At 43.2% G+C, this 21,543-nt stretch overlaps 2 protein-coding genes across 5 annotated transcripts in view; both read right to left on the bottom strand.

The window, feature by feature from the left end:
• The window catches only part of SLFN12 (schlafen family member 12), a 39,760-nt gene extending 35,246 nt beyond the window's left edge, over nt 1-4,514 (bottom strand). The window contains exon 1 of the transcript XR_004430760.1: nt 3,302-4,514. The gene's annotated coding sequence lies outside the window, so the exon portion shown is untranslated. The remainder of the gene's footprint in view (nt 1-3,301) is intronic.
• Nucleotides 921-21,543, bottom strand: part of LOC117067497 (schlafen family member 12-like) — a 139,989-nt gene continuing 119,366 nt past the window's right edge. The window contains exons 1-6 of one of the 4 annotated variants that reach the window (XM_033184155.1): nt 20,503-20,914; nt 19,210-19,526; nt 14,767-15,845; nt 13,942-14,073; nt 11,733-12,456; nt 5,265-11,547 (exon numbers count right to left, since the gene is read on the bottom strand). In XM_033184155.1, coding sequence (XP_033040046.1) covers nt 10,776-11,547; nt 11,733-12,456; nt 13,942-14,073; nt 14,767-15,832 — 2,694 coding nt within the window. In that variant the 5' untranslated portion in view covers nt 15,833-15,845; nt 19,210-19,526; nt 20,503-20,914 and the 3' untranslated portion in view covers nt 5,265-10,775. Of the gene's footprint in view, nt 969-5,264; nt 11,548-11,732; nt 12,457-13,941; nt 14,074-14,766; nt 15,846-19,209; nt 19,527-20,502; nt 20,915-21,543 lie in introns of those variants that run through there. The other 3 variants (XM_033184157.1, XM_033184156.1, XM_033184154.1) reach the window with 3 other exon arrangements.

The following is a 21,543-nucleotide window of genomic DNA, read 5'->3' as shown; positions in this document are numbered from 1 at the left end:
AATAGTCTCAATATGGCATAATTACGCAAGAAAGCAGAGGAAGATGTATATCTCTGCCATGCTGAGCTTTCTCCATAGTATTATAGCACAATTTGTGTTCTTTAGACCCAATTTCTTCACATTTCTTATACACGAGGCTGCCCCAAAGGCAAGTCCACCTTCCCTGTTGATCAGACAGAAGAGATTCTCCATCTCTACCCATAAAGGCTGCAGGAGAATCAGTTCCACTTCTAGCCAAGCACACAGCCCCAGTCCTACAATTTTCTGGTAATGCCTCACCAAGCAGCCTCTGCTCTGCTCCCCGATTCTTTTTGCAGCCTCTGTAACTAGAGTCCTGTCCCCTTTCCTCCCACCCACGTTTTTACACTGTCTACATCAGGCCCAGCTCTGTGTGAACTTTTTTGGCTAACCCACCATACACAGAAGGGGACAGAAATCACATCTCACCCTCAGATTGATTAAGGAGGGTGCCCGTACAACTGGGAAACTTGGAACCCATGGGAGCTGCAGCTGAGCCATCTTATAGAGGACCCAGTGCTTGTGGACTAGCCTGGGATCCTGGACACCCCAGTCCAACACCTGCAGCTGTGTAAAACTTTCCATAGCTCAAAATCACTGCCTTCAAGCATACATCTGGAACACACTCCTTAAAAAATTAGCTGGGGATTGAGCTTACCAAATCCCTAGGGCCTAAAACTTACTGGCCTCCCTTAAACCTCGGGTCTAGGTTTACAGGTTAGATGTTTCCACTGAAATCCTTTATACTTTTGACTACAGGGGAAATTCTATCAGACCTGCACTCAGTATTTAGGCTATGTTGTTGACTCTCTTTAATGGGAAAGGAGACGGCATTCAGATCTCCTTAGAGTTATGTCAGAACAGCAGGTTAGTAGGAACTGCACACAGGGTGGGACAGAAGTTGTAAGAGCTACCTCCTAGGAAACAAAAATCATGCAACACTCTTTGCCCTCCTAGGACGTCACTTTGCATTTAGTTCAGGACAGCACTGCTCTCATCCTTCCCACCTTCTAGATGATAAACCAGCAGAGTATGAGGGTGCTTGGTTTTTCTTTTAGGATCTAACAATGAAGTTCGTCAGTGCCTGGTCACGTTTCATATAAAGAACCTATTCCCCAACTCCCCGCATGTTCAGGACTCCAGGAGGATGGGCAACCCTGGGAGCTCTGGACACCCACCAAACCCGGCCTGACCATAGAGCACTCTGCCCTCCCTGCCTCTCTAGCTCTGCTCTAACACTGCAGATCCCTGGCTCACTGGTCCCACAGCTCTTTCAGGTGCTCCCCATCCCATGCAGGAGCAAAAGTTCCACCCAACCTATAGCTTCCAAGTGCACCATTCCTAAGTCCTCAACAGCCTGCAGTTTTGACAGAAGTTGCTATAGAGACAGGCAAGTGTTACCGGTGGAGGCTGTGCTGGTCACTGAAACATTCTGTTTGCAGGAGAAAAACAAAAACTTGGTCTGTTCTAGGATCTATGTGTTTCCTTAAAGTGTTAGAATGAGCAACTCCATTTTGGTTTGGTTTGGTCTGTTGGGGCCTAGCACATGAGCTCAGTCCAAAACACTGGCCTCTCATAATTTTGTTTTTAAAAATTCCCCCTTTCTGTTCAGGTTCTCACTTAGGTGAGAGTGTAACCACAACGTAAGGCCTTAGCACCGCTCTCAGTTACCATCATTTTGGGTTTCCAGTCTCAGCATATCATTCATAGATTACGGTGTCCTCATGATCACATATTTATTTCACTTCTTACCATTCCAGTTGAAGAGAGACCATTTGACATTCTAGAGATGGCTGCATGCAAACATTGAAAACCTTTGAGAGAATACAGTGCACCAGGGAGCCTATTATTATGATGACTATTGGGAGGATAATACTGAGAGTCTGGAGGATGCTCCTTGCCCAGGGTCCCCATAAACCAAACCACCTAAAATTAAATAGATCAAATAATGAACTAAATAAAGAATCTACTAACTTAAGTAAACAATCTCTTCATTAATCCCCTACAACTGAATCTCTTAATCTTCATTTAATGTATTTCTCCATAGACTTCAAGTGCCAGCAGTTGCACAGATACTTCTCTGTTCAGTCAATTCTATCCTAACTTTCTCAAAAGAATTTAAAGTCTGTTGTGTAACTACGGCCTTTACAGTAGATGTTCTGAGAACATGTAACCTATGGGTTCTAGATTGTGAAGGAGTTGATTGTTCTCAGTGAACCATAAAAAACTTTCTTTACCTTGTGAAAGTACACTGTAGCATAATGATGGGAAAAGTTTTTATACAACAAGAAAACATGCATTGAATATAACATTGAATAAAATCCCTTTGTAAATGCTTAAATGGCCCATCGGGTAGCCAAATGTACCTGAAGCTTTGATTGTCTTCCCAGGAATATGAATTTGAAAAACCAAACATTGGTTATAAACTACTTTTGCAATTTATAAGTCAGCAGTTTCCATGGTAGCTTGATTTTTAAAGGTCAAACTTCCTCGGACTTCAAAGAAGCACCAACCAGACCCCCAGCTTAAGAACAGCAGCACAAGAGCCTGCATACATGCAAACCCCTCCCACTTTCCTATTCAACTGCAAACTCCAGGTTCCAAACAATATTGGGGCCAAACAGTATTGCAACTGCAAGAGAAAATCCTAAAGAGGGCTTAGTACTAGGCCTAAGAACCTCTACCAAAGGAATGCCCCTTGGAAAGGCTGAGGTCCAGAGGATCCCCCAGAGCATCCCCCTTTAGGGTCCAATCTTAGAGCATCAGACGTCTTTGACCTTAGGTGAGAACCAGTGCCACTTTATATGTTTTCCCTCCAGAGGCAATGGCCTATTATGAGGTTTCCTTTTGTCTCTGGATGAAGGCCTTGACTTCTAGCATCCTTATGATTTGATAAGCCCATGCTTTCCCATGGTTTCCATTCCACTAGAGTGATAGCCATGAACTTTAATGATAGGAAATAGAGGCTAGGTGGGTTTCTTTTGTCCTTAGCAGTGGAGTAGGGTATTTTCAGTTTTTCATCTGTCACTTAGGAAAGGAGGGGTTGCAAAGGAAGTAGCCTCTGGTCCTTTTGTTACTTGAGTGTGGCAAGTTGGGGTTTTCCTCCAGACTCTTATTCTCCTGCCCCAGAAGGGAGAGAAAACAGCCTGGGATAGGGGTAGGGGGTCTTCCCGGGAGTGGTGGGGTTGTGTTACCAGTGCCCCACCTCCTCCAGAGCCAGCAGATGCCCCAGAAATGAAAAACTAAAGCTGGAAGGTTTAGCGACGGAGCAGGATCAACTTACCAGCTCGCGCTGCTCCCTAGAAGCTGGATTCTTTGCAGGTGCAAGCACACCCCAGATGCCACCGTGGGCCCTTGAGCAACGGGAAGTTAAAAACCTACGAGAACAGCTCTGAGTGATCTCTAGGGAGCTCTCGTTTCATTTTCATCCACGTGTATTTTCTAAGACAAAAAGTAAAAAAGGTAATTTAAAGAAAACAAAGAACAAAGGAACTTGTCGAGGCGCAGGCTACAGTCCGTCGGCTGACTCTCCACAGAGTGTAAAGAATGTGAATCCTTTTCTGTTTTTCAGCCCTCCTCGTCCCGCCCTCCGGCTGCCCATTTCCCAGAGTGGCCTGCATTTCTATTGGGCAGTTGGCACTCCGGAAGTGTCCACATTCTTTATTATCGACTCTGCGCCTTTGCGCAATTGTCACTATTTTGGTTCATCAAAATTGAAGAAGTACCAGGCTTTCTTACCATGCCCTTAAAGGGATGACTCAACCTTTCCAGCTTTCCTCGCATTCCCAGAGCAGCCCTGCTGCCCTGTTGCTTTTTTAAAAGCACAGTGGCCACCAGGAACCAAGTCAGAGCAGCTGTAGATGAACAGGAGAGGACAAAGGTGCAAGGAGCGGATTGCTCCAGGAGAGACAGATGCAGATACCTAACCCTGGCAGTGTAGGGGGCATCTTGAGGTCGTTTGGGAGATCCCTTTAGTTGAGATGCTCCAAGGGTTGGTCTCGCCGGATACAGCCCTCCTGCCACTTTACTTTCCTTTAGCCCCCTTATTATGGTAATTATGGTAATACATGTTTTTCCTGCTCACTTGTCTAAGAATTGGTGTCTCAATACATAGCTTTTGAAATGTACACGGGCCAAAATGACTCATCACAGGGCAATTTGCAAGTCTGAGTTGCTCCTTCTCCGCAAGCTCCACCTACCCCACTCTAGACTGCATTAACTGCCTACTGCCTATTCTAAAATCTTAAGGTACCTAGGAAGAGTACCTATTCACATTAAATAACATAAACATTGAAAGCACATAGCTGTGCTTTTCTTCATCTCATCTGATCCAGACACCAGCTCTACGGATACAGTCTTATCGAAGTGAAAAAACTATGCTTCAGTCATTGGCTCAGAAAATACTAGTGTAGGCTGGGAGCAGTGGCTCATGCCTACAATTCCAGGACTTTGGGAGGCCCAGGTGGGTGGATCACCTGAAGTCAAGAGTTCGAGACCAGCCCAGCCAACATGGTGAAACCCCGTTTCTACTAAAAATACAAGAAAAGTAGCCGGGCGTGGTGGTGGACCCCTGTAATGCCAGCTACATGAGAGGCTGAGGCAGGATAATCACTTGAACCCGGAAGGTGGAGGTTGCGGTGTGCCAAGATCACACTACTGCATTCCAGCCCGGGCAACAAGAGCAAAATTCTGTCTTGGGAAAAAAAGAAAAAAAGAAAGAAAGAAAAAAGAAAAAGCTAGTGCAGGCCAAGTGCGGTGGCTCACGTCTATAATCTCAGCACTTTGGGAAGCCGAAGTGGGTGGATTCCCCTAGCTCAGGAGTTCGAGACCAGCCTGGGAAATATGGTGAGAGGGCATAGTGGTGCGCGTCCGGTAGTCCAAACTACTGTGGTGAACTAGGGAGTGGGTGGGAGCGCTGAGGCATGAGAATCGCTTGGACCCCGGGAGGCAAAGGTTGCAGTGAGCCAAGATCACATGGTTGCACTCCATCCCAGAGCAAGGGATTCTATCTCAAAAAAAAAAAAAAAAAAAAAAAGAGAGAGAGAGAGAGAAAAGAAAAAAGAAAATGCTAGTGCAGGGATTTTCCCAGAATACCAGGATGGCTTCCAAGGCAGAAACAAAAAAAGATTAAGAAGTTGTTCCCATGAGAATGTGTGTGGCAGGCATGACATATCAGATCAACTTGGAATGGAAAATGCATATCCCAAAAGACCCCTCAGAAGTGAGAAGAGTAAAAACATTCACAGAACTTTTAAATTATGTTTTTATTAACTATTGAGTAGAAACAAGATAATATTTATAGAATACGTATAAGGTATAAAGAACAAAAGTATGAACGTCTGTCAACCCCTTACGTGGCTAAAGAATATTAACAATAAGCCTCTCCTCAGAGGTAAAACACCATATCAAAATTTATATTGAACGTTGTGTTGCTATTCTTTATAGTTTTTTTTTTTTGGGGGGGGGGGTTGGGTTTTTTTAACCCACTGCAGCCTTAACCCCCTGGGTTCCAGTGATCTTCTTACCTCAGCCTCCCAATTGCTGGGACTACAGGCACACACCACCAAACCCAGCTAATTTTTAAATTTTATTTTATTTTATTTTATTTTTTGTAGAGCCAGGATCTTGCTATGTTGCCAAGGCTTATCTCTAACCCCTGGGCTCAGGTGATTCTCCTGCCTTGGCCGCTGGAAGTGCTGAGATTACAGGTGTGAGCCACCATGCTGGCCTGCTGTTTGTTTATGCCATAAATTCCCTTTGTTGATTTCCAAAAGTGTTTTATACTTCTAATTTGCTAAGAGTCTTTATCATGAATGGATGCTGAACTTTATCAAAAGTTTTTTCATCTATTCAGATGATCATGTGATTTTTCTCTTTTGAACTCTTAATCTGTGGTGAATAGCACTGATTAATTTTTTTTTTCTTTGAGATAGAGTGTCAATCTGGCACCCAGGCTGGAGTGCGGTGATGCAGTCATAGCTCAGTTCAGACTCAAACTCCTGGCCTGAAGGATCTTTCCTCCTTCAGTCTCCAGAAAGTCTGGGATTACAGGAGTGAGCCACCTCTCTGGGCCTGATGATTGATTTTTTAATGCCAAAATCAACATTGAATTCCTGACTTAAATCACCTTGGTCGTGACGTATTATCGCTTTTACATATTGTTGGATTTCCTTTACTAAAACTTTGTTTAGAATTTTTCATGTAGATATTTGAGTGACAATGGCCTGCAATTTTCCTTTCATACTTTACCTACCAGACTTGTTATCAAGATTATGCCAGCCTCATGAAATTAGTTAGGAACTGTTTCCTCTTTCTAGGAAAGCATTTAAGTGAGACTGAAATTCTCTCCTCCTTAAACTTGCTAGTTAGAACTCGCTGTGACAATGGTTACAGAATTTCTGCTTTGATCCATGAGTTAAACACTTTTTTAATTCCAAAAGATATGAACATTTTTCTAGTTACTGTTTTATTACTAGCTTCTAATGTATTTGCATGTGGGGTCAAAGAATGTGATCAGTATCAGTTCTTTGAACTCTTTGAATAATTACTCTTTAATTAGAAAAAAATCTCAAATATTATGCATTCAGAAGCGAAAACACCCCACAGACATACACACACACACACACACACACACACACAGACACACACACATACAAGTCATTAATTACAAAAAGCAAATTGTAACTGCACAGTAGGGAAACCTGGCAGATGCTACCTTATCCAAATGATTGGAATTAACATCATCAGGAATGGTACTAATCACTATCGAATGACTTCTAATACCATGGACTGAGAACCGTAACAGCCCTTCTATGGTATTCGTACCAAAAATGCATAACCTGAATCTAATCATGAGAACACATGGAATGACCCAAAATCAGATACTCTGCAAAATAATAGGCCAGTCCTCTTCAATAGTGTCAAGGATATGACAAAGACCGATTAGCATCTCCAGATTAAATGAGACTTAAAAGAAATAAAAGCTCAATACAACGCATCATCTTAGATGAAATCCTGGACCAGAATTTTTTCTCTTGTGCCATAAAGACACTTGTGGCACAACTGATATAATTCAATAAGGTCTATAGATTAGATAATAGTGTTAATTTACTGATTTTGATGATGGTACTATAAATATCCTTCTAGGAAATACCCACTGAAGTATTTAGAGGTCAATGGGAGCCCTGTCCACTACTTACTTTCAAATATCTCAGGAAGAAAAATGGTAGAAAGAGGCACAGGGACAAGGCGAGAGAAGGCTGTGTCAAGATCATCTGTGGTCAAAGGCCTCTGGGCACACTGGCATCTAATACCCAATTTTAAACTCTTGATTGTTTTATTATTATTTTGTTAGAGATGGGGTCTTACTCTAATGCCCAGGCTAGGATGCAGTAACATGATTATCGCTCACTACAACCTTGAACTCCAGGAATCAAGCGATCCTCTCGCCTCAGCCTTGGAATAGCTAGGACTGCAGGAGCACACCACCACACCCAGATAATTTTTTGTTGTTGTCTTCTGGAGTAGCGGGGTGGGGGGGCGGTCACACTATGCTGCCCAGGCTGGCCTCATATGATCCTCCCACCTCAGCCTCCTGCTAATATATAATTTAAATATTTGTCTTTCACTATTCTCAAGGCTTTACTAAGCTTTGTTGAAAGTAGGCCCAGCTGTTGACTGTTAATTTGTGAAACAAAAGATGTGACCTCTTTCCACGCTTGAGATTCAGAGGAGCAGAAGAAGTTTAGTAAAGTCATTATGTCAAGCCAACTAGAAACTAGCAGAGGTCTTGGTACAGCACTCCATAGCAAGAAGTGGCTGGAGACTACAAGGACAGATCTGTGAAACACGGAAGCATTCCTGGAATTCTCAGAAATCTTAATGGAAATAATCTAGGTTTGTTTGTTTGTTTGTTTGTTTGTTTGTTTTAAAAAGGAGGGAGCTAAGTGAGGGTATACAGGAACTTTCTGTACTATGCTTGCAACTTTTCTGTTCTTCTAAACTAAAATAAAAGGCTAATTTAAATTTTAAAAGCATTTTGCTTCATTTTACAATGGCTGGGTAGATTTTCAGATCTTTAATGAAGCAGGTCCTATATGATTAGAGCCAGATTACAGAGATAGGCAGGCACCCATCAAAACCCAATTAAGCCTGACACAGTGGCTCATGCCTATAATCCCAGCAATGGGAGGCTGAGGCAAGAGGATCACTTGAACCCAGGAGTTCAGGGCTATAGTGAACTATGATCACACCACTACCCTCCAGTGTGGGCAACATAGTGAGACCTTTTCTCTTTAAAACAAAAATTAATCTTGCTTAACCTTTTACTGGCTCATTTTTGGCTGTGTCATGGAGTTGCTGGCCTCAGTCTTCTCCTTTTCTTCCATTTAATCATTTATTTTACAGAACCTTTTTTTTTTTCATTTTAATGAGACACAAACTCTCAATTTTTTATTTAAAACAGAAATGTAATAAACATATAAGCTAAACATTTCCTCATTAATATGAAAAAAGAAAGCATTAGTAATCCTCTTTGGTCTAAACAAAAATTCCTAAGTGTTTATACATTTTAAAATATGATACTGTTTCAAATATTACTAGGCCAATAAATCATATAGAGAGACTCAACCAGTCAGAATGAGACTTTTAAAGGATTACTCTCAAAGGCTGAAATAACTCCAAAGACCAGGGATTTTACTAAGAACATTTACAAAGATAGAGTTTTGGTGCTGGGCTATATCTCATTTAATGCAACCAGAAGAAAGAAATATTTTTCTCCTTATTTTGCTGATCTGTCAGTTTTTGCTCAAGTTAGAAGAGCCTACAATTTCAAGGCTAGATAACCGCAATTCCATGAGTTAACACAAATAAGAGGAAGACCGGCAGAAGAGTTCAAAACGTATAATATGGAGGGAAATCAGTCAAATAGGATTACTCATAAATGGAATACTGGGCATGTAGTTTCTTAATTTTCATTAGTTATGCAAATATTTTATTGTTAGTATTTAGATTAGTGTTTTAGAATGTTTTGTAGAGACTGAAAAGCAAATAAGTAATTGCATTAGCATTGTTAAGTATCAGTGTTTTTAGTTTGATGAATGATCACACAGCTGTGTTCTCAGGCTGCAATAACAAAACACTACAGACTGGGCGGCTGAACCAACAGAAATTTATTTCTCACAGTCTGGAGGCTGGAAGTCCAAGACAGAGGTGCCAGCGGGGGGTGGTTCATTATGAAGCTTCCGCTCCTAGCTTGCAGGTGGCTGCCATCTCTCTGTGTGCTCCCATGCCCTCTTGTCTGTGTGCACAGGGAGGAAGGGAACAAGTTCTCTGGGGTCTCTCCCTATAAGGACACCAATCTTGGCAGATCAGATTCTCCACTGTGACTATGTGTAACCTTAATTACTTCCTTAGCAGCCCCAGCTACACACTGAAGGTTGGGGCTTCAACATGGGAATTTAGGGGTGAGAGTGGGACACAAACATTCAGTCCATAACAGTGGCCCACCAAACTATGAAAGCAGATAGAAAAAAAAAATCACAGTTCAAGAATGACATAAAACTTAAGTAGGTGTGCTATAGATTAATGCTTACAGCTAAGCTGAGATGTTACAATGTAACAACATAAACTCACTGCTTTTTTTATTCTTCTTTTTGAGACAGAGTCTCACTCTGTTGCCCCGGCTGGAGTGCAGTGTCATGATCTCAGCTCACTGCAACCTCTGCCTCCAAGATTCAAGTGATTCTCATGCTTCAGCCTCCCGAGTAGCTGGGATATAGGCATGCACCACTATGCCCAGCTACTTTTTGTATTTTTAGTAGAGATGGGGTTTCTCCATGTTGGCCAGGCTGGTCTTGAATACCTAACCTCAGGTGATCCACCTGCCTCAGCCACCCAAAGTGCTGGGATTACAGGTGTAAGCCACTGTGCCCGGCCAACACTCATTGATTTTTAAAGACAATCTTTCCCAAGTTCGTTCACCTTAGAGCTGATATACACCTTCAGAACCAGATTTTGGTCTCTAATATTAACTTCTACTAAAAGCCAGGATTTTCTCTTGGCCTATAATTTCTCTGTAAAGGTACCATTAATGTTCACTATTACAATTAAGCCTTGGTCTGGGTCATTCTGAGAACAAGCTCTGGAGATCACAATTTTAAGGATTAAGTAATCATAACGATATTCTTTGTTCTGACAAAATTATTAATCTGACAGTGACTGAATTATCTTGGGACTCTCCCAAGCCCTAAATGAATACAGCAAAGATGAATGTCAAGAATTCAGGAAACAATTACTTCTGCTAGGCCTGTAAGCTACTAACAGACCATGCTTCTGCAGAAAATGATTCTGGACAAATTTTTAAAAGCAACAAACTACATGAAGTCACATAAAAAAAGAACTCCAGCCTTGGAGGAAAGGTCACAGGCTGCGTTTCTTATTTTTATGGCTTTTACCCAGAGTGCAAGACACAGATCTGCATTGTGCAGGACAGCTAAAGTTCCTTTAGAAAACCACCATCTTTCTGACTGGAAGAGTCAGGGGTCAGAATGGGGGGCAACCACCGCTGGTGAAAAGAGCTGGGGGAAGAATCTCTGAAAGGAGAGCCAGAAATGGGGGAGCTCCAAACTCTTTGTGTCAGCTCTGTCCAAATCTCTAACCGACTTATGAACTAAAAAGAAAGGTTTCTACCATCAGCAGACTGTCACCCATAGACATTTACATAGCATTTTGGTTTGGAGTTCTTCGTAATAGTCACTTCACAGAAAAATATATAGGTATTGTTTTGCCCTGGAAGCCAGACAGATCAGAATATTGGGTAAGATAGCTGGGTCAGTTGTCCTTGGATGGATCCCAAACACTATGCTCCTTTCCAGGCCTGAGAATCGCCTGACACTGTCCAAAACAATGCCAACACCCAACATATCAGATGCGTCACTGAGAGGCACAATACTTTTCTTCCTCAGTGCTTTGAAGAGCTCATCCTGATAGCGCTCCACTTCTCTCGTGGTGCTGACAAGCACAGCAACATCCTTAGGAGAATAGCCCCTTTCAAAGAAGAGCCTGCAGGTGTCTGCCACATAGGTCACTATTTGCTCTACAGTCCAGTTTTCAATAATCATTTTGCTGCCTGAAACACCTGGAGCCCATTTAGCTTCACTGAGAATTGCCAGATACCCATGGGGGATATTAACTGGAGGATTTTCTATGATTCGTTGCATTTCTCCTTGTATGTACTTGGCTATTTCATCTGCATTGCGGACTACTCTGGTGAGCTCTTCCCTTGGATACTGTGCTGAGAGAAGGGGAAGGCCACTACGACTTAAGTGGCTGGTCTGAAAGTAGTCCAGAAAGATCCAGAGAACTCCTGGACAATCTTTTTCTCTCTGAGTGATGGTTTTTGCCTTCCCATACCAGTCCCCATCTTCAGTACGGAAATTCTGAGCTTCGTCAATGATGATGTGTTGAATGTGATCAAAGTATTCTCTCATGAAAGTTTTCCGGGTCTCTGCTTGGCAGATATTTTTATCACTGTAAAAATTAAAAGAATACACTCAGGTTTTCTCTAAAAAAACAAGGGGAGAAAATGATTGTATCATGTTCCTCTGAGCACAGTATGTTATCACAGATCATTTAACCACTCAAGAAGATGACTTAGCAGAGAATATTAAACCCAGATTAAATAATACTTAGAGACATAAGATCCAACTGCTTACCTGATAAAGTTCCTCAGAGGCTGGTTTTCGCAAACATAGAGAATTGTCTCTGTCTTACAGTGAAACACATTCCTGATCTTCTCCATGATCTTCATGGCCATGATGGTCTTCCCTGAGCCAGGTAAGCCGTGGACAAACAATTCCCTGTTCTTGCGGAGGTTTTTGGAGAATATCTCATACTGCTGGGCTGTGAGCAGATTTAAAACCTCACAGCCGAGCTGGTCACTCAAGAGAGACCTGAAGCCGAGCAAGACAATCACGAGGGACTGCAGCAGGGCTTCCATGTGCTGGGTGCCTGCAAGTCTATAGGACGCGGGGTAATCCATCGGAGACACTGCAGCCTCCAAGGCCTCTGTGCTGCTCTCAGGACTCAGGCAGAGGACCTTGGCCCTGACACACACCTTCCTGGTGTAGCCCCCCACGTTCACCAGGTTCTGCTTCAAAGTAAAGGCGGTGCGAGTGCAGTAGTCCTGGCCCTCTGCATCCTGCTCCCTGAGAACGGTGTAGAGAATGGGGGTGCTGTTCTGTGCTATCAGCAGAGCATCACAGATGACTCCTGGCTTCTCCTGCAAGTTCAGGTCCACAGCCCAGCTTCTAGAGAGGATCACAATTCCCTGGGAGAAAGGTTGCACTTGCTTGTTTACTAACTTCTGTAGTCCTTCATGCTGTGAGGACAGCTCCTTCCAGAGAGACTCTGGAATATATTGCAAATGTCCTGGTGAGACTAGACATGAAGAAAATAGAAAGATGTTTTCACTGTGTTTGTGTGATTTTGTATGAATCACATGTTACGTTTAAAAGGGAGAGGAAAGCCCACCAAATAATCGTACACTTAACAGAAATTCCTTCTGGTGCATCTCTTTTTTTTTTTTTTTTTTTTTTGAGACGGAGTCTCGCTCTGTAACCCAGGCTGGAGTGCAGTGGCACGATCTCGGCTCACTGCAAGCTCCGCTTCCTGAGTTCATGCCATTCTCCTGCCTCAGCCTCCTGAGTAGCTGGGACTACAGGCGCCCACCGCCACGCCCAGCTATTATTTGTATTTTTAGTAGAGACAGGGTTTCTCCATGTTGGCCAGGATGGTCTCGATCTCCTGACCTCATGATCCGCCCACCTCGGCCTCCCGAAGTGCTGGGATTACAGGTGTGAGCCACCGTGCCCGGCCTGGTGCATCTCTCTTTAACCCACACCCTACAAATCTAGTAAAACGCATGATGTCACCCTTCTATGTATCTCATGGACAATGGAGCATGTCAACTGAAATGTAATTTACTGAGCCTGAGAAAGTGAAAGCCGTATATTCAATTACTCTTGCATCTTGAATTCTTATGTGGAATGTTTAAAAACTTTTCTGATAAGCTAATGACTATAAAGATCTCAGGTAAGTAAAGAAATTATTTGGTGGTAAACAGACCTAAGGCAGGTCTTATATATGAATTACCTTGCCCTTGATAAATGTTTGGACATACATAGGATATTTTTGTATCATATTCTTCTGTCAAATCTCATACTTAATATATTCAATATGTGAAGTTAAGCCATTTCCCTCCTTGAGAAATTTAAGTTTCATTTTGTAAGTAGGAACTCTGAGGAAAAAAAACCTTGCTAAAACAATGTTTGGGCAGCAGGGAGAGGGGTTACCCAACATTGTCTATGGGCTTGAATTATTATTTGGTGCTACCTCTGAAGCATTAGTGAGCTGTTCCCTCTAGCCTCTTCCAAAGGAAAATTATTTGTGGTTTTTCTGTATTCTTATATTCTACCAGGTGAACATTTTTATTCCTTTTACAGACATAATTCCTCCATCCTAGAAAAGTAGACCAGAAGTGGCTGATTATTCCATTGTGCCCCTGTAGTTGTACTAGATCACTGGTTTCCAAACCCAGCAGGGCATCAGAATAATCTGGGAAGCTTGCCCAAATGCACATGGCCAGGCCTTATCTCTGGAAATTAAGCGTTTATAAGTTCTTGGTGTGGGCCTGGACATCTGCATGTTTAACTACCTCCTATGGCATTTCTAATAATCAGCCAGATGTGGCAACCAATGGGCCTGATGATTTCTAAAGGTACCTGAAACTCATCCCCGACAGGCTTGTGGCATTGTCACTGTATACACCTGGATCTGCAGGACACAATCTTTCATGGATTCGTTTTCCACGAAATGTATTAAATGACTTCCCTCTGTCCTGATGTAAAAACTGGCAGTTAGTACCTGGAAATAAATGTCGTTGTAGATCTGCTTTGTGTTCCAGACCTTTCTTAGAATACACTGGTCTGCAAAGTGAAGGACTGTCAGATAGACTCAACTGAGACTCAAAGGCCTCAGTAAAGTCTGGAGGAAACTCTGAAAGAAAGAACATTTTAATTTACACTATATGATTTCATGTCTCACTACTGCAATAGGCTGTACAAGGCTGTGTCTAAATTTCATCTAACATGGTACAAGTCAGGCCACAAAGTCAGATGCTTTACTCTTTCTTGACTCTATGTCCAGGTTCCCAAAGACTCACCATTAAAAGCCCTTTTTCGAACCTTGAATGGTGTTTCCCCATGCAATATAATGCTCCCTCTTCCATGTTTGAATAGTTCTTTGCTTGAATTGCAGTGAAAAAAAACACTCTCTTTAAGTTCTAATCATCAGGTTTTTATATCCCTGTGCACGCACCTCCACTAATCCCACTTAAACAAACCTCAACCAACACTAGCCCTTGTCTCCCAGAGTTGATTTTATGCTAAATTGAGGTATGAGCTAATCATTATTATGAGGCTCCAGCAAATTCCAATTCAAGGATTTTATTAAAGGAACCAATTTCCAAGTTTTTCCTTTACTTCTTCTTTTGTGGAAAATCACCATTCACAAAATAGCTCATTTTGGTTTTTTCTCATTCAATAAAACTTAGCATCTATGAAAAGCATGTAGATTTAGAGAAAGTAAATTTCAGTGGGTGTGAGAAGGTCAAGCTTAGAGAATAAAGAAGGAAGTGGTATTGGGGAAGAGATAGAAAGGTCAGGGAGGGAGAATCTGCTTCCCTCTTACCTGGATCTGCGTCCATCATTTTCTTTAACCATTCCTTAATTGTCAGGGGACAGACATACTTCTGTTTCACCATCCATGACCTGGGAGCTTCCGAGAACACCACACAACAGAATGCCTTCACTTTAATCACACAGAGATAACCATACAACTCTTTCCCACGAAACACTTCTATGATTTTGGTGCTGCACTCTACCGGAGGTTTGGAAGAGCAAAAATGGACAATGGGCAACTTAGAAATTGCTCTTGCAATTACATTTTTCAAAGAGTTAGGGTCAACTTTGTTTTTGGCACATCCCAGGACTTTCCTACTCTTATCATCCACTCCAATAAAAAGATAGCCTCCCTCAGTGTTTGCAAATGCAGAGATGTACTCTGGAATTATATTTTCTACATATTGTTGGATGTATTCTGTAGAGAACTGTTTAAACTCGATGGATGGAGACTCAGGAAAAGATAGGATTTCACCATATTCAATAGTGTTGGTTTGGAAAACTTTATATGCAGGATTTGAGTCAGATACGTTCTGGTATACAGCTTTCATAATTTTACTAGGTGGAGACCCTTCATTAATCAGATTATATTTGGACTGTCTTTCTTTGGTCTTCAGGAAATCGAATGCCTGTCTTGAACTCATGGGAAGCACAGAGGTGCCAGATCTACAGTATAATGAAGTACTAAGGCTGCAAATGCGGGAATTGAAAGAACCATGTTTAGGGACAGGGTCACCGCTCCAAGATTTAACAAAAATGTAAAAACATCTTCCTTGTTGCTTAGTCTCAAAGAAAGCCTGCAAACATTGATCCTGAATAAGATTTCTCAAGGATTCTTCTAAATCCAGTCCCATCTCTATGGGACGCTCATCCTTGTTGGCCATTTCCATCCGAATCACTCCTCCTCCTGAATTTAATAAAGCACACGCAGCCTGTATAACTCTTGCCTTCTCTTGGTTTCTCTGAGTTTTCTGCAACTTTTTTCTGTTTTCTTCTCCAAGAGTCACTTCTCCGACATCGATGACCAGGTCTGGGTAAGATAGATCCACACCCAGGGAGCAGTGATTTGCCTCCATGTTGAACTTGCACCTTAAAGTATTAGAAAAGTTGTTTCATTTTTGATTAAAAAATTATTACAGGCCTGCAATTCACTTACTAGAAAATATTTAAAACCTGTCTAATATATGCTGGTAGAAGACAATAGCAAGAAAGACAGGTATAGTCTCTTCAGGAACTGACTGGCTGGCAGGGAGGGAACTAACGAAATTAGCCTTTACCATCATGTGTGATATGGGCTCTAAGAGGGAAAACACATTGGATAGGGTATCTGAACTAATCTGGAGACCATGGTTCAATAAGACTTCCAGGAGCAGGTTCCATTTAAGCCAAGACCTAAAGGATGCACTAGAACTGGCCACGTGAAGTCATCAGCATTGAAACATGGAGGTAGTGGGTCACTGAGGAGCATGTGCACCACGGCATGAGAACATCTAGGTTTGGAACAGATTCTCCATGAACATCAACTTTAGAAGATAAGTAAAAGAAGAACACATTGAAAAGGAGACTGTAGAAAGGTCTGAGTATGAGAAATCAAAGAAGTAGGAGAAAATCAAGGGTATTTGGTATTAACAAAGCCTGGAACAAGGTCACCTGCCAAGGTTTAAGATGTCTAATACTGCTGACAGATACAGCTAGGTAATGACTGGAAAGTGTTATTAGGTTTAGTAAAATTAAGGTTAACAGTAACTTTGAAAAATGTTGTTCAGACACCTGGGAAATGGGCATCAGGAGACACTAAACCAGGGGCTAAGGTCTTGGAGAGTAGAGTCAATGAAGATGGCTTGAATTCCAGTTCTGTCATTTAGTACTGTTGTTAATCTAGATATTTACTCTTTCTAACTCGATTTTCTTACTATAAAGGATGGTGCACCCACCTGTGACTGTTATTATGAAGATGAACTCAGATAATTTACAACAAGCATTTAAAACTATGCTTTGGTTCACAGGTGTTCAGTAAGGTAACCTATATTAATTGACATTATTTTACAATGGGTTGAGGAATGAATAAGAGGTAAGGAAATAGCATTAAGTATACACCTGCTGTCTTCTTACACCAAAATCAGTCCTGAAGTACCTGTACACAGAAACATGTGTAGAGAGGGGCAGCAGAGTTCAGAGGTCAAGATTCAGAAATAAAGGCTGGGACATTCACAATCTTACCACTTTGCCTAATTTAGACCCTTGCCTAGAAATTTCTACTGTCAGTATTCTGTCTTGCATTCCAAGACCACCGAAACATCTTTGTCAAGTTACTTGTAAAATATTCTTTTTGATATATGGGGACTTCAAAGTTAAATCTTTTCTCTTTACCCCCATGAACTTTATTGTTAAAGCCTAGATACGCTGATAGTTTTTCATTGGTAACTGTATTCAAATGGCAACCCCACCCATATCTTTTGCAGGCAGAAAACTCTTAGGGAACTCTATCCCAGCTCTTCCTTTGCGTATAAAGGTATTATAATCAGTGCCACTTGCAGATTCTTTGTAAGGTAGAGATATTGTTTCCTAAATAAAATTGAAACCCTAAATAAAATTGAACTATTCAATAACAAATTGAGAATTCGAGGGAAAAAAATCAGGAAGTTTACCAATATATTTAACAAAAACAACTGATTCTGTTTTATTTACAGAATAACTTTGCCAGAATCCCTTTCTTAATATAACCAGACTCCCCACCAGCACAGTGAATGCCCACCACCTGCTGTCTTCTTCCACCAAAATCAGTCCTGAATGAAGGACCTGGGTGCAGAAACATGTAGAGAGAGGCAGCAGAGTTCAGGGGTCGATTCAGACTTCTTTGAACCCCCCCAGTTCAAATACCGACTCTGCCATTTATTAGCTGTGTGGTTTGGGGATATTTACTTGACCTCTCTGTACCTAAGCAAAACAGTGATAGCCATAAAAGCTGCCTCGCAGAGTTGTAGTGAGAAGTAAATGAGGTAAGATATGTACAGCATTTAAAATGCTACATGACACAAAGTAAACATACAGTACTAGAGTTTGTTAGTTAAACGTAGAAATAATACCCTAGAATCCAGGAAACAGGAGGTGGGGGGAGGGTGGAGGTGAAGAGGGGCCTATGAGAAGCCCCTGGGGGCAATGGATGGCTGTTGGATAACAGCCTGTACACATGCATCTATCGGAGTAATTCGAGATAATTCTTGCCCTTGCTTCTCTGTGGAAATTGATGGAAAGTTTCACTTCCTACACAGGTATACTGTAGGTAAAATCAGAACAACATAAATCCTCCCATCCACTCCCAAGCCCCCCCCTCCCCAATCCACTGAGGAAAACTGGGTGGGAACTGGCTAGTCTCAGGCAGAAACGAAACCGAAGGAAACAGCTGCGATAGAAGCCCCCTCTTGGGAAACTGAAACACGGAGCTCTTTGTCCTTCTCAGCGCCTCTGTATTTTACAGACGTTGTTGGGAAGGAGACATTTTTCTCATTTGTCCCCTTTCTAGATTACAGGGTAATCACAGGGTAATGGGTTTGGCAATTCTAATTGCCAGTGGTACAGGATAATGGCGATTCTAATTCTGTTTTGTTGTTTTGTTTTGTTTTTGTTTTTGTTTTGATACAATGTCTTCTTGTGTTGCCCAGGCTGGAGTGCAGTGGCGCGATCACAGGCTCAGGCGACTTTTACCTCAGCCTCTGGAGAAGCTGGAACCACAGGTGCGCGCCACCAGGCCCGATTAATTTATTATTATTATTATTATTATTATTATTATTCACAGCGATAGGGTCTCCCTACATTGCCCAGGCTGGTCTCGAAATCCTGGGCTCAAGTAATCCTCCCACTTGGCCTTTCAAAGTGCTGAGACTACAGGCATGAGCCACCGCACCAGGCCTAATTCTGTTTTTTAACTCTTAGATTAAGAACAATAATTTACGGTGGTTAGTGAGTCAATGCCAAGAACCCTGAAACAAAGGGCCCCACTTCGTGACGGTGGAAGCCTCCAGGACGCACTCGGCTCTGCTTGTTTGTTCCGCCCCCGAGGAAACCGCTGCTCGCTGGGCAGGGGCTTTCTGTTTCGCAGCCCGAACAGGAACACAGGTAAGGCCCGCCAAGCCGCCGGCGACGCCTTCCAGCCCCTTTCGCTCCCCGCACCGTCCCTCCCCACCGCCCCGCCTCCACCCGCGTCGCGATCAAGTCCTCCTAGTCAGCCTTTTAGGGAATTTGCTCAGCAAACTAGCCGGACTCCAAAGGCAGGGGAGAAGCACATAAATGCCCCCATTCCACCCCCTGGCTGGAGCTGGGGGGCGGGGGTGGCTCTCCTAGCTTGCTCCCCATCCGAGTCATCGCCAGTCCAGGGTCGTGCTGGACTGTACCCTGAGGCGTGGGTACAAGCGGGAGCACCGCAGTCCCGGTAAGAGCAGGGACCGTCTCTTACCTCTCAAGCTCCAACGCGTCGGAAAGCCCCACCGCGTTTCCCCTGAGGCGCCAAGGTTCGGTCCTTATAACCAATGGTTGGCTCCTCCCTGAGCACGTCCCACTCAGGGGATGAACGAACGAGGAGGTCCCACGCAGGGCATGGAGGCGCCAATGGGAGTGTCTGCAAAGTCCGGCAACACTTTGCCACGCTGTCTAGAAGGCCTGGTGGGTGGCTCGGGTCTATGAAATTCCAGCACTTTGGGAGGCCTAAGCGGGTTGATGGCTTGAGCCAAGAAGTTCGAGACCAGCCTGGGCAGCAGAGTGGGACCCCCGTTTCTACAACAACAACAACAGCAACAACAAATTACTCGGGCTTAGTGGCGCGCGTCTGTGGGCTCAAATGTAGTCTCAAATGCCCGGAAGGCTGAGGCGGGAGGATCACTTGAGCCCGAGGAGGTAGAGGGTAAAGTGAGATGAGATCGCATCACTGCACTCCAGCTTGGGCGACAGAGTGAGAGCCTGTCACACACAAAAAAAAGAGAAAGAAAGAAATTGTCCGGAAGCGCCAAGTTTTCTGATCGCTTCTTAGTTCTTTCTTACTCCCACTCCGCCCCACTCCGTCCCTCTCTCTCTCTCCTCTCCCGCAGCCTGAGGTCCCGCCTTCCCCGATCCCTCCTCTGAGGGTCCAGCGAAGCTTTCGCCCGGGGTTTTCCCCTTCCACCGCACTGGAATTGCCCAGACCCCAAGCTGGGCTTCTCTCCCCACCGTCTGCCCCAGAAAGTGGGCCTTGAGACCCGGGAACCCCAGGTCAAAATGCGATGGATGCGCTGATCCGGCGGCGCTCGGTTCCTGGCTGGATTTGTGGCTCCGCAGACCGGGCGCCAGAGTGGGATGTGGCGGCGGCCGGTGCGCTGTGCTCGGTCAACCCCTTGGAGAGGACTACGAAATCCAAATACTCTGGACTCTGGCAGGTGCTAAAGGCACAGAACCAGCAGAACCCTGGCTGGTTTTCTTGTAATGCGAGCAGCGTGACGGTTCCCGGGGTTGACCAAGCACCGCGCACCGGCACAGTTCTCACTGATGCGGAGTAGCCCAAGGGTGGAAGCGGCGGTTAACACCAGGCTGATAAATATAAGCTCCAGTGAAGGCTAATGTGAGAAAATAAAACGTACTCCTATCCCCCCCGCCCTCCGCCCCAGAGATTACCACTGATCACTATTAACACCTTATTGTATATATCTTCACGGATCATACATATACATTACACAAACGTATATGTAATACATTTTTATTAAAGTCATACTGTACATACTGTTCTTAACCTGCTTTTTTCAATGACTTCCACCTTTCCATTTCAATAAATCTTCATATTATCATATTCCAGTTTTTCCGTTTTTCTTTAAAATATGATTTATACATTGTGCAAACCTGTGCTGAATCCAGAACTATGCATTTGTAAAGCGCTGAAAAAAAAAGACTGTCAATCTAGAATTCTATGACCACCAAAAACAAAACAAGTCCTCCAAAATGGAGGCAAAATAATGACCTATTCAGACCACCCCCCCCAAAAAAAAAAACTTAGGAAATTTGTCACCAGCAGATCTTTACAAAAACCATTAACGTGTTTTTTTGTTTGTTTGTTTTTGAGACGGAGTCTTGCTCTTGTTGCCCAGGCTGGAGTGCAATGGCATGATCTCAGTTCACTGCAACCTCCACCTCCCAGGTTCAAGGGATTCTCCTTCCTCAGCTTCCCGAGTAACTGGGATTACAGGCTCCCGCCACCAGGCCCAGCTAATTTTTGCCTTTTTAGTACAGACGGGGATTCACCATGTTGGCCAGGCTGGTCTTGAACTCCTGACCTCAGGTGATCCACCCGTCTCGGCCTCCCAAAGTGCTAGGATTACAGGCGTGAGCCACCGCCCCGGCCTAACAAATTTCTTTATTTTGAAGGAAAATGATACCAGGATGAAACTCAGATCTACACAAAAGAATGAGGAGCAATTGACTTTGTATGCTTTTTTTGTTTGTTTGTTTGTTTGTTTTGTTGTTGTCTTTTTTTTCCAACTTTGCTAAACTTTGAAGTTAATTTTGACGATCAATCTCTGTTCTTTTAGGTCATCTAAGAACACAATAATATTAAGTGTGCATAATGTGAGTTTTATTTCTTCCTTTGTAATCTGCATACTTTTCTTGTTTCCTTTTCTTGTATGATGCATTGGCCAGGACTTTCAGCACAATGTTATGTGAAAGAACTAGTACCTAAAGACACAACCTAACAATACTAAAATTCCATCTTTGGAGATCTGTTAACTGGGATCGCCTTAAATAACAGTTTCTGTGTTAGTCAGGGTCC

The sequence above is a fragment of the Trachypithecus francoisi genome, unplaced genomic scaffold, assembly GCF_009764315.1.
Source record: "Trachypithecus francoisi isolate TF-2019V2 unplaced genomic scaffold, Tfra_2.0 Lachesis_group20, whole genome shotgun sequence".
Taxonomy (NCBI): domain Eukaryota; kingdom Metazoa; phylum Chordata; class Mammalia; order Primates; family Cercopithecidae; genus Trachypithecus; species Trachypithecus francoisi.
The sequence above is the reverse complement of the archived record's forward strand: the minus strand, read 5'-3'. Positions and strand labels throughout refer to the sequence as shown.